Source organism: Pezoporus flaviventris, unplaced genomic scaffold (genome assembly GCF_033815535.1).
Source record: "Pezoporus flaviventris isolate CSIRO_AGI_PZ_B2104156 unplaced genomic scaffold, CSIRO_AGI_Pfla_v1 ptg000036l, whole genome shotgun sequence".
NCBI lineage: Eukaryota > Metazoa > Chordata > Aves > Psittaciformes > Psittacidae > Pezoporus > Pezoporus flaviventris.
In genome coordinates, this window is record NW_026892584.1 from 8,419,501 (window position 1) to 8,432,316 (window position 12,816).

The following is a 12,816-nucleotide window of genomic DNA, read 5'->3' on the forward strand; positions in this document are numbered from 1 at the left end:
GAACCTCCATATTAGCTGCAAAACCACAAAACTTACTGATACACTTAGTAACACTGATTGAATTATTACAGCACATAAAATATTTACAAGTATTTCTGCACACCAAAATAATTTATGAAATTCCACTGCAAACTATGGAATATTGGAAATTCCTCTATATTCAAACGTATTCAATGTGGAATGTCTGTAACACTAGGCTACTTGAATTTAATCAAATCTCATCCACATTTGTCTAATCAATAATATAGATATTACTAAGTCGTATCAGTCCTGAAACACTTTCTTGTATTTTCTCAAAGTTACTGTACAGATGTACTTCAGCTTAATAAGGAAAGATTCATCTACTTACTTTCCAAAAAACTGAAGAGAATATAGTTGGCTTGAAAGCTCTTGTAATGATACTAAAATAAAATTAGTAATTTAAATTGCTGTCTATAAAACTAATTCTGCTACCCCACACAAAAGCTAATGGCATTGAAACACTGCTGAGGCAGGGTTGGGTTGTTGGAGATTTTTAAAGAAAAAAAATTCTCTTAACTTTTTAATTTGTCTACAACTTCTGTTAAATGTTAAATATCTTTCACAAATCTTCCCTAAATGAATGATCCTTTTATGCAGTTAAATCCACTCTCATTATTCCAAAGTAAAATAACACAAACAAACAAACCAAACCCAAACACTCTACAATCACAGGTGGCTTCAGATACACAGCGATAGTTTTAACAAAACCCAGGCTATTTAATCCAGTGCAGGCCTCCCTAAATGTTAAAATTTCCAAATTACCACAACCGTAAAGACCCATATCAACAACTCCAAAGAGCAAAATACTTGCTTGCTGTTACAGTGCTCTAAAATCTGTGAATGTGTGAAACATGGCCTTTCCCTTCTGAACCTCAAGCAAGGAAGCCTCTGTTTTGAAAACTCTGGTACTACAGTCTCCAGAGGGGCCACTCCCTGGCCTGCCATCACCCCAGCAGTGGAAAGGCTGAGAATGTAGCAAACCAGCCAGCTAGAAAAAAAGGAGGTGAAAAGGAAAGGAAGGAAGGGTTTACATAGAGAAGTCCAAGGGATTCCCCTGCTAAGAGAAAAGTGTCTCTATCCCCAAAGCATTGGCTTGTAAGGGAATACAAGGTGGTTTCTTCTCCCTTCCCACCATTAGCTACCTATCTTAAACAGAGGAAACAAAGCCATGATTTACATATATAAAACAGTAGCCCTGATCAACTGTGCATTTAGGAATTTAAGGAGTTTTTCATGGGGAACAAACAAGAGGAATTAGAGATGTGTGCACATCTACGGGGGTATGATATAATAGGCATCACAGAAACATGGTGGGATGGCTCCTACGACTGGAGTGTTGGAATGGAAGGTTACAGGCTCTTTAGGAAGGACAGGCCTGGCAGGCGGGTAGGGGGAGTTGCCCTTTATGTTAGGGATAGGCTGGAGAGTATGGAACTCTGTCTGGGGACAGGAGAGCAGTCCACAGAGAGTTTGTGGGTCAGGGTTAAAGGGAGAACAGCGATGGGAGACATTACTATGGGGATCTGTTACAGACTGCCTGAGCAAGAAGACTCTGTGGATGAAGCACTCTACAGACACATAAGAACAGCCTCACGCTCGCAGGCCCTTGTTCTCATGGGGGACTTCAACCACCCTGACATCTGTGGGAACGATGGTACGGTCCAGCACAAGCAATCCAGGAGGTTCCTCGATTGTGTAGAAGACAACTTCCTTCTGCAAGTAATAGAGGAGCCGACAAGGAGAGGTGCCATGCTTGACCTCGTGCTCACCAACAGGGAAGGGCTCATTGGAAATGTGACGCTCCAGGGCAGCCTTGGTGGCAGCGATCATGAGATGGTCGAATTTGAGATCCTCAGGACAGTGAGAAGAGCGTGCAGCAAGCTCACTGCCCTGGACTTCAAAAGAGCAGACTTTGGCCTCTTCAGGAACCTGCTTAGTAAGGTTCCATGGGATACAGCCCTAGAGGGCAGGGGGGCCCAAGACTGTTGGTTGATATTCAAGGATCACCTGCTACAAGCTCAGGAGTGTTGCATCCCAACCAGAAGGAAGTGCAGCAGGAGGGCCAGGAGACCTCCTTAGATGGATAAGGAGCTGCTGAGGAAAATTCAAATGAAAAAAGAGGCTTATAAAAGGTGGAAAGAAGACAGGTGGCCTGGGAAGAGTACAGGGATTTTGTCCGGGAAGCTAGGGACCAGGTTAGGAAAGAAGACCCAGTTAAAATTGAACTTGGCTAGGGATATAAAGGATAACATAAAGGGATTCTACAGGTGCATAGCAAATAAAAAACAGACTAGGGAGAACATAGGCCCCCTCTGGAAGCTATCAGGAGAATTAGCAACACAGGATTTGGAGAAGGCTGAGGTTCTGAATGACTTCTTTGCCTCGGTCTTCACTGGCACCACCCAAGTCTTGGAAGGCAGACGCAGGGACTGTGAGAATGAAGACCTTGGGCCCACTGTAGGAGAGGAACTGGTTCAAGACCATCTTAAAAATCTGAACGTGCACAAGTCCATGGGACCCAATGAAATCCATCCACGGGTCCTGAAGGAGCTGGCAAATGAAGTTGCAAAGCCGCTGGCCATCATATTTGAGAAATCATGGCAGTCAGGTGAAGTTCCTGATGACTGGAAAAAGGGAAATATAACCCCCATTTTCAAGAAGGGGAAAATGGATGAGCCAGGGAATTACAGACCAGTCAGTCTCACCTCTGTGCCTGGCAAAATCTTGGAGCAGATTCTCCTGGAAGGCATGCTAATGCACATGAAAATCAACAAGGTGCTTGGTGACAGCCAGCATGGCTTCACTAAGGGGAAATCCTGCCTGACCAATTTGGTGGCCTTCTATGATGGGGCTACAGAACTGATGGACAGGGGTAGAGCAGTTGATGTCATCTACCTGGACTTGTGCAAAGCGTTTGACACTGTCCCACACGACATCCTTGTCTCTAAATTGGAGAGACATCAATTTGATGGATGGACCACTCTGTGGATAAAGAACTGGCTGGATGGCAGTACTCAAGAGTTATCGTCAATGGCTCAATGTCCAGCTGGAGAGCAGTAACGAGTGGTGTCCCTCAGGGATCGGTGTTGAGACCGGTCTTGTTCAACATCTTTGTTGGTGACATGGACAGTGGGATTGAGTGCACCCTCAGCAAGTTTGCCAATGACCCCAAGCTGTGTGGTTTGGTTGATACGCTGGAGGGAAGGAATGCCATCCAGAGGGACCTTGACACACTTGAGTTTAACCATGGCAAGTGCAAGGTCCTACACCTGGGTCGGAGGAATCCCAGGCACAGCTACAGGCTGGGCAGAGAAGAGATTCAGAGCAGCCCTGCGCAGAAGGACTTGGCAGTGTTGGTCAATGAGAAAATGAACATGAGCCAGCTTCAGTGTGCGCTTGTAGCCCAGAAAGCCAACCGTATCCTGGGCTGCATCAAAAGGCGTGTGACCAGCAGGTAGGTCGAAGGAGGTGATCCTGCCCCTCTACTCTGCTCTTGTGAGACCTCACCTGCAGTATTGTGTGCAGTTCTGGTGTCCTCAACATAAAAAGGACATGGAACTGTTGGAACAAGTCCAGAGGAGGGCCACGAGGATGATCAGGGGACTGGAGTTCCTCCCGTATGAAGACAGGCTGAGGAAGTTGGGGCTGTTCAGTCTGGGGAAGAGAAGGCTGCGTGGAGACCTCATAGCAGCCTTCCAGTATCTGAAGGGGGCCTATAGGGATGCTGGGGAAGGACTCTTCATTAGGGATTGTAGTGACAGGACAAGGGGTAACAGGTTAAAACTTAAACAGGGGAGGTTTAGATTGGATATAAGGAAGATGTTCTTTCCTCTTAGGGTGGTGAGGCACTGGAATGGGTTGCCCAGGGAGGTTGTGAATGATGTATTCCTGGCCGTGTTCAAGGCCAGTTTGGATGAATCCTTACATGACATGGTTTAGTGTGAGGTGTCCCTGCCCATCGTAGGGGGGTTGGAACTAGATGATCTTAAGGTACTTTCCAACCCTAACTATTCTATGATTCTATGATCCTAAATTCACTCTTCCATGCTGGATAGCTTCTTTTTTTTTTCTTTCTTTTCTTTTTTTAGCAGAGAGAAAAAGTGTAATAGCCTTCCAGTATCTGAAGGGGACCTACAGGGATGCTGGGGAGGGACTCTTCATCAGGGACTGTAGTGATAGGACAAGGGGTAATGGGTTCAAACTTAAATAGGGGAAGTTTAGATTGGATATAAGGAGGAAATTCTTTCCTGTTAGGGTGGTGAGGCACTGGAATGGGTTGCCCAGGGGGGTTGTGAATGCTCCATCCCTGGTGGTGCTCAAGACCAAGTTGGATGAAGCCTTGGGTGACATGGTTTAGTGTGAGGTGTCCCTGCCCACGGCAGGGGGGTTGGAACTAGATGATCTTAAGGTCCTTTCCAACCCTAACTGTTCTATGATTCTATTCTATGATTTCGTGTTTGCCTGGTTAAGTTCTTTGGGTTTTCTTCTTTGGCATTGGGGTTTTCTTTTTTCCCCATTTTGAGACCACTATAAATGATCAAAACAAATCATAGAATAGTTAGGGTTAGAAAGGACCTTAAGATCATGAAGTTCCAACCTTCCTGCCATACCTCACACTAGACCATGTCACCCAAGGCTTTGTAAAACCTGGCCTTGAACATCGCCAGGGATGGAGCCTTCACCACATCTTTGGGCAACCTGTTCCAATGCCTCACCACCCTCACAGTAAAGAGCTTCTTCCTTATATCTAACCTGAACTTCTCCTATTTAAGTTTAAACCCATTACGCCTTGTCCTATTGCTACAGTCTCCTGATGAAGAGATATGGTTTAGGAGTGTTGAATTCATTGCTGTTTACAGATACCATCCAGTGAAAGAAGAAACGAAAAATTAGCAGCTCCAGATGTAAAGTAAAATCGTGATTTTAATGTTAGATCTTATGACTGCAGGGTTCCTTCGCAGACCATGTTCAGCCCATAGAAGTAGATGCTAGAATTTAGAAGTGAAGTGCCTCCTGCAGAAAATGAGACTGTCCCACCGCAGATGACACAGTAGGACCCTACCATTCATTCATTATATACTTGCTGTTAAAAAAAACAGAACCTTGGGTAACTTAACTATGGGGATTGCGTAACACACCAATAAATGGATTTAACAGCTGTCTGTTTTAATTGACCTCTATGTCCTGATCAAGATAACTCATTCACTTCTCTTTCAGTTCTCTTTCAGTGGTGCATGATGAACACATCTGAAAGCATTGCCTGAAAGGCTGGAGGTGAAAACGGTGTAAAAAAGCGAAGTATGGTGCACCATTCTCCCTTGAGAGACTGAAGCTGTCACAGCCATAAACATTCATAGCTTCAGAAAGGGTAATGCAAATAGTGTGTTGTCATCAGCAAACACAACATTGTGAAGCTTGTAATATGTAAAACTGGTTACAGGAAACTTCAAATACATTTCAGTTATTTATTAGTAGCATGTTTTATATGCAAGAACGCCACTTTGTGCCAATGTCCTGCAGCTGTCACTGCTAGCAGAGGCAAGCTAGATGGGATTTTTGGTGGTGGTGTTTTTTTTAAAGCAGTAGCTATTAGGATGACTATAGCATACTAAAAAGCCTACAAACACAGCACACGTACACCATATACACAACAGTGAAAAAATAATACTGGTACCTATTCATGCATTCAGGTGCCTTAATCTGGACAGACTGAGAAGAAAAGCAGTCTCTCTCCCATAATGCACAGAAGGAGAAATGGACAGTAAACCCCAAGAGCATATCAACAGGACAAGACAAGGACAAAAAGTTAAACAAGTTAAAATCATGAAAAGATTCATGTTTCCAAAGAAAATACTTAACAAAAGACTGTACTAAAAGTAACTAATGCCTAGAGCTGTTATGTTCACCTCCAGTCATTCAAAATTCTGAGAAGCAGCCACAGCATTTGGACAAAGAGATGAGGAGGGGAAGAGTTTTCTCATAACTGTAATCTTTCAAAGTCTGTCCTCTCAATAAGTTATAATATACAAAGAAAATCTTCTTTCTCCTGAATTTTGTTATTTATGAACCATTTATGAGCAAAAATTGAAACAAGACTCTGAGCCATCACTATAAAACACAGTAACAGCGGATTACAATTCATCTTTCACTCAAAAATAATATTAAGCTTTTTCAGTACTTCTAGAAGCTAAAAGTTTCTCTCTTCCAAATTCTAAAATGGCACCTCCAATTCATAGCCCTTGGCATTTCTTCACCTGAATCCCCAGACCCAGAGAATTTTTATAATCACTATGGGAGCCTAAGGAAGCAACAATGACCCAGAGAATATAAACAAACAAACTATGTCAACATTGCTTAAGAAAACTAATGAGATCAAAGAAACAGATAAAAAGTTTGCCCTGGTCCCAGCAGGTCTAAGCAATGAATGGATACTGCCATTAAGTAAGTCTTAGAGTGCCAATAATGAAAAGACGTTTAAAATCAAGCTGTAGTAGCATCTTCTGAAAGTAATGGTCTGGCCTGACTTCCTAGGGTCTGAATGCCCTCAGGCTGGATGAGTGTATATCTGAAAATATTTAAAAGGTAGTATTCAAAGTAATAAGGAGTAATTTATATCTCCAATGCTACTTCCTACCTTTTATAGCAACATCAGAACACCCCTAGATATAAATGTATACCTGCATACATTGCCTCTGTATGAAGTTTTGTGTTTTCTTTACATCGAACATTGGTAGGCCTCCCATGTTTCTCAATTTGTATTACTGTCAGATTCATACAAATGAGTTTACTTTCAGTATTCTCTTGTATGTTTTAACACATATAAGACCAATTAAAAAGAGTTTTTATGACTGAGGACAATGGGCCTTCTAAAGAGACTGTGATGACATGGACATAAATTGATATAATTTACATTTAAAATTATGGTATTACTAAAAAGTACAGTGAATTCCCTATTAATGACAGGGAGCATTTCCAGCTTTATATTGATGCTGTGCAAACCTTTTCACATTAAAATCTATCCATTGAATTTGTGCCCCTTTACATTTTTATCAGCAAATAATTACTGTATTAAAAAAAATGTAACAATTAGATTAAATAACTTTAAGATGTTAGCTACTGAACTAAATATGCAGCAAGGATCCTGAGTTCTAAAAAGATGCCACACAGCATAATGACAGTAGCTTACAGTTAGTCACAGCACTTTGCTTGGGACAGACAAACCATGTGAAAAAAATTGTCATGATAGATACTCAAAAGCAGGGTTTCTAAACAGAACAATTCAACATACATACTGCTACACTTCAAAGCAGGTTTTTGATTGCATCTGAACAACCTGTGTGCAGTTCTGCAGGCCTGTAATTGTTAAACACCTAAAGAGACACAAAAGCTTAAAGCTGCACCTCAGGATATGAAAGGAAAAGAATTCTGAAGACTCCTGTGGTGGTCATTTTAACAGTTAGTAGGATTTAAAATACATCCTAGAGAGCATTTATTTTACAAAACTTGTTCTAACTGAATCATATGCAAAAAGCATCCATGTCTTTGCTAAGTAAATTTCCTTCCTTTAGTTCTACAAACCAAAATGTTGACATTTTTTACAGTATGACTGCTTCCCTAGCATCAAAAACTCATTGTAACTTAAAACAACTTCTTAAAATGGTAGCCAATACTACTGTAACAGAGGCTTTACAACAATCTAAATAAATGGCAGGCCAAATGTAAAAATTGACATGGCAAATTCTCCCACTCATTCAGGACTTCAATGCAAAAAAAGTCTTATCTTTATTTTGGGCTTAATCTGCTTGTGTTTTCTATTTCTGGCTGCACTATGCCGTGAGATGGAATGTCCATCTAGGCTCTGGATATCAAAGTGTACTGAAGAGATTAGATAAAGGCAATGGCTGGTGAGTGATAGAATGCCCAGAGCCAGCTCCATGACCACTGAATGTCAGTGTTGGATGGGGCCATGTGACAGGAATATAACAAAATCCTCCTGCTGCCCCAGGAGTTGATTCTAAATAAAATGAAACTGCAGCATCAAGTCTGTATTCAATCATCAAACACCTAAAGCACAGTTAAGGTTCGTCCAACAAACTAATACCTGAAATGTATGTTGGGCATTTTTTATATAGATTTCTACCACAAAGTTTCTTTTGCAATCACTGCCCTATTTATATATCACCTTTTCAGTAATGACCCAGTGTTGAAAGTCTCAAGTTACTGGCTCATGCTGATTTTCAGAAAAAGACTCAGATTGAAGACTTGGTAGAGCTCACATAGGTGTGATACCCTAAAAGGATTAGCGTAAGCCTGCACTTGTTTCTGAAAAGGACTAATCATGATCACAGCATAGTCCACAAAAAAGGAGAGGCATAACTTGGCAATGGTGACTTCAGAGCTTGCCTACAGAACATACTACTTGGAAAACATGTGCGTGTATGTTCACATATCACATACAGGGGTTTTGTTGCCATTATCATTGATAGTGTTAAAGTGATTAACAATCCCAATATACATTTTATTAACATTCAAAAACACTATTTCAATAAAATAAAAAGCAGATTTTTAAAAAAAAAACAAACTCTCAAGCATCTAGATATTATCACTACTTTCTTTATCTCCTTCCCTGTCTGCACTAACCTTCCCTGGTTATTCAAGAGAAGTAGAAGCCTAGAAGTACATTGGGTCCTCTTTTAGTATGTGCTTCTTCCTAGGAAAAGGCTCTAGAAGAGGAGGGCTTTATGAATAACTCTCATTAAATATCGGGAGCGGAATGTTTTTCTTAAACAAAGGTTCCTTTATAGATTATCCTTCTATCTCATGTTCAATGCATTTGAAGAAGCACAATAAACATTTCCACAAAGTGCACTGGGTTGTTTTTAAACAGTTACATTTTTAAACAGTATATTTAAACAGTATATTCCCAAGTTAATATTTGTGTAATAAATTTAAAACCATTACCCACTTGAAGATAGAATCCAAATTAACAAAAGGCAGTCTATAATTTTAAAACACTCCAAAAATCAAAATGCAAGAGAAAGTGTAAACTGAGCAGATGAATTTCAGTTAAGAAAAGTTTCAAATGGAAAGTTTCCTTCCAGATCTCGTAAGTGTACCAGATCAAAACCCGATTTCTAAATTATTTTTAAGTATATATCTCATTTGCTTGATACAAGAACAGGTTTTCTGCTCCAAGTATCAGTAGAATTTAAACATGCAGTGTACACTGAAGTTTCTAAACTTTGCCTTACTGCTGCAATTCAATCAACTGGAGTCAGGTTTTTCCACTTTCAAGAAGGGATGTATGTTTTATTTAATTTTAGTATGTTTTTATAACATAGAACGGTAAATTAAACTATTTTAAAAAAAACAAACACAAAACCAACCTCAAACTATATCAGAGTCATTTTTCCTTGAAAAAGTCCATGTCCTTTACAACAACTATTTCTCCCTCCCAAAAAAGGAGAAAAAAATTGGTTCCACTTTCTACCCTTGAAATGAAGAAATTAAACCTTAAAAGCTACAGCGTTGTCATTTTCTAACTGCAAGAACTGAGCTGATGAGTTTATTTTTTTAAAAGAACGCAACAAAACAAAACGCAAAGGACCATCAGTCCACAATGGGATCAAGTATTCTATAAAGAGAAAGAGACAACTTTCCTTTCAATCCATATACAGTACTGAAAGAAATTATCAATACTCATTTCTGGGTTTAGAAACAGGATCTTTACTTATAGACATGTTATTAATGAATGTCAATTCATAAGCAACAAAAAAGTGCCGTCACATTTGGACAGGCAGTCAATAAACCTGTCTTCTTTGAAAAATAAATAAATAGGAAAGCAGATAATGTTTCTTTTTACAACAGCAGTTTCTCTAGTGCAAATAAACACTGTAAAACATGATTAGCTAATAAGCTTTGTAACTGTACCTTAAAAGAAAATTTGCGATTTACGCGATCTTCAGGTCCAACTGGAGATATTACATAACTAGGCAATGGTATGCTACCCAGAACAGATTCTTCTCTGCTGTCTGTTGAATAAAAAAAATAGAATCTAATTCACTGCACTTTTCAGTGGGGTAACAATACATTCTGGGATAACAACAGGCGTTAAGCAGAAAAAAGAGCGGCTTCAGACTGAATATAAAGGAAAGCATTCTCCCCATTAGGACAGGGCAGCAGCAGAACAGGCTGATCAGAGAGGCTGCGCCATCTCCATCCTTGGAGGTTTTCAATGTCTGACTAGATTAAACCCTGAGCAACCTGGGCTGACTTCTTTCCTGACCCTGCTTTCCCCAGGCACTTGGACTAGACACTTCCTGAAGTCCATTCTGACCTGAATTTTATGACTCAACACCAATGGTACATGGAGAAAAATGTTTCATTTCTAAAGAAACAAGACTGAATTTTTTTTAAAAAGAAAATTTGGGGGTGGAGGGGTGGTGTTATGGAGTTTTTTGGGTGGTAATTTTTTAAATTCATACAGAATAATATGCTTTGAAAATAAAGCTTATTGTGACAAATGAACTCTGACAGGCTGAATAATGTGATGGACCTTCCATTTGGCATTTTACATCTAGGCTAATTGCTATAATCAGGAAACCTCTATTTCTGCTGGCTCTAAGTGGATCAGTAGGAGAAATGCAGTGCCTAGAAACATCAATTTGAGTTTCATATTCCATACTGCTTTCCAAAAATTGTAGCACACTACACAATATTCAAAACTTTAATAATAACCTTATGCAATCCATTATTCCTACTTCAGCCTAAGATCACATCTAATCTCTTTTTGGTAGAAATACTGGATTCAGAAGTTCTCACTCTTACACTGAGCCCTGGATTAAAGATGAACCAATGCCCTGAGATCTGGCCATACTGCATTCTCAAAAAAATCACCTGTCCAAGTGCAACCAAGTAGGCTACACAATACAAGCCACAGATAGGATAAATCTTAAACTGGTATTGCTGCCAAATGTTCTGCAACGTAAAACTTGGCATCTATCAAGGATAACTGATGTGACAAAAGATCATACAGCACCCCCTTGTTTACCAACTCTGGCGTGAAATTCGCTTTACATTAAAGACATATGGATAAGTAATTGTTTCACTATGCATCTTCTCAGAATACCTAACTGTATCTGAAAAGTTCAATTAGCTTATGCTTGCAATGTGATTTAAACAGGTGAACTAAACAAAAGAGCTAGTATCTACTCACCTTTGTAGTAAAATAAACAATAATCAGCAAGCACAAACCATCTTCTTTTCCATAACCGCATTCCAGAGCTATCCTGAAATTCAAGAAATTTGACATACTTTTCATTTAAGGAAAGCTAACATCTTATCAAACAATTTTGTACTAGTGGATAGTTTACCAGAAGTTTACCTAAACATGGTACTAATTGCAAAAACAAGTGGTTTTCATTAGCAAAATATTATGTACTAAGAAAGGTAAGAGGCAAAACATACAGCTATAAAATAATCGGAGTAGAATATTCAAACTGCTAATTTTCATTAAGTAATTAAATTTGCATCCCAAACAGCATTCAGATTAACCTTATACACAACAAACACATTTTATCTAGATAGATTTATCTTCAATAAAGAAAAAAAGTCTGCATCTGGGTGGCACAAACTCCAACAAGGATTGCCTGTAGACCAAGATGAGAATCACTACACCACTGAGAAGTATGACCTTAGATTTCAATCATCCCCTATAATTTTACAGTCACTCTCCTGTATGTTACCCCTGCTTAAAATCTAATTTAATCAAATATTCCTTAGGAAATAAACCAGATTGCATAATGTGCAAATTCTAATGAAATATAATATAATATGCCTGTGGAGATCTATGCCTCCCTCTCTAGATAAAATATATATCACCTTGTCAAAATGAGTAATATTTACATTGAAATTAATGTTGGAAGATTGCAAAATTGCCAGACTGTAACCTAAGCAAGTACAACTTATTCAGCTGAGGTAGGCCTTGATGAAACCAGTAGCACAGAAAGTGTCTTCAGTCTTTAAGTGCTTAAAAGTAGACGTAAGAAGACAGAAGGAAATAGCTAGAGCAATGTTGCAGATACTATTTCCCTTCTTTCTGCAGTCATATTAAGTATGCAAGTACTTTCTTCTCTTTCCTTTTTCATGCTACAATGCTGTCAACACATACTGTATCTGAGTTCTGATTCTGTCCTGAAAACTAATGGACTTGGGTAGTGGATGTCAAGAGAGTTGACAGCAGTTCTCCATGCAGAAGGAAGCCAACGGCTGTCAGCGATTACACTTTCATGTATATGTAGAATCATAATTGTAAGACTCAGTTTTCAGCCTTCACCTCCTCATCCCTAAACCTAGCCCCTGAATCTCTGGTGATAATCTGATGGATGCAGACTGCCAAATTAGAAGAAGGGAAGTACTCTCATACAACCGTTTGTTTTACTTTTTGCATGCAAGGATGTGCTACTGTCAGCTTAAGAGTTCAAGATGCAGCAGCTGTAAAATTCTGTTTGTTGGATGAAATCCTACAATACAGCCTTTGCTTGGATACTGGTCATGGCCACAGCAATGTGTGGTGAATGGATCCCCATCTCCCTTCATTTTGTCCCTCCAGTTTTCAAAGAATAAAAGGCGTATGGGTTAGAATTAAGCCTTTGATCAGGGTATAAGGGCATAAGGAAGCAGACGGAATAAGGGCTTTACAGCCAACCTCAGGTTTACAGCGCATTCTGAGGGAGGCCAAGATCAGCATGGCAGCAAGCTGACAGGATAAAACAGGGAAAATAACAAGATCTAGAC

General features: G+C 39.7%; 1 protein-coding gene across 1 annotated transcript in view; it reads right to left on the reverse strand.

The window, feature by feature from the left end:
* Window positions 1–12,816, reverse strand: part of PLEKHA7 (pleckstrin homology domain containing A7) — a 163,823-nt gene that overhangs the window by 42,784 nt on the left and 108,223 nt on the right. Inside the window, exons 7-8 of the mRNA XM_061464260.1 lie at window positions 11,237–11,309; window positions 9,952–10,052 (exon numbers count right to left, since the gene is read on the reverse strand). Coding sequence (XP_061320244.1) covers window positions 9,952–10,052; window positions 11,237–11,309 — 174 coding nt within the window. The remainder of the gene's footprint in view (window positions 1–9,951; window positions 10,053–11,236; window positions 11,310–12,816) is intronic.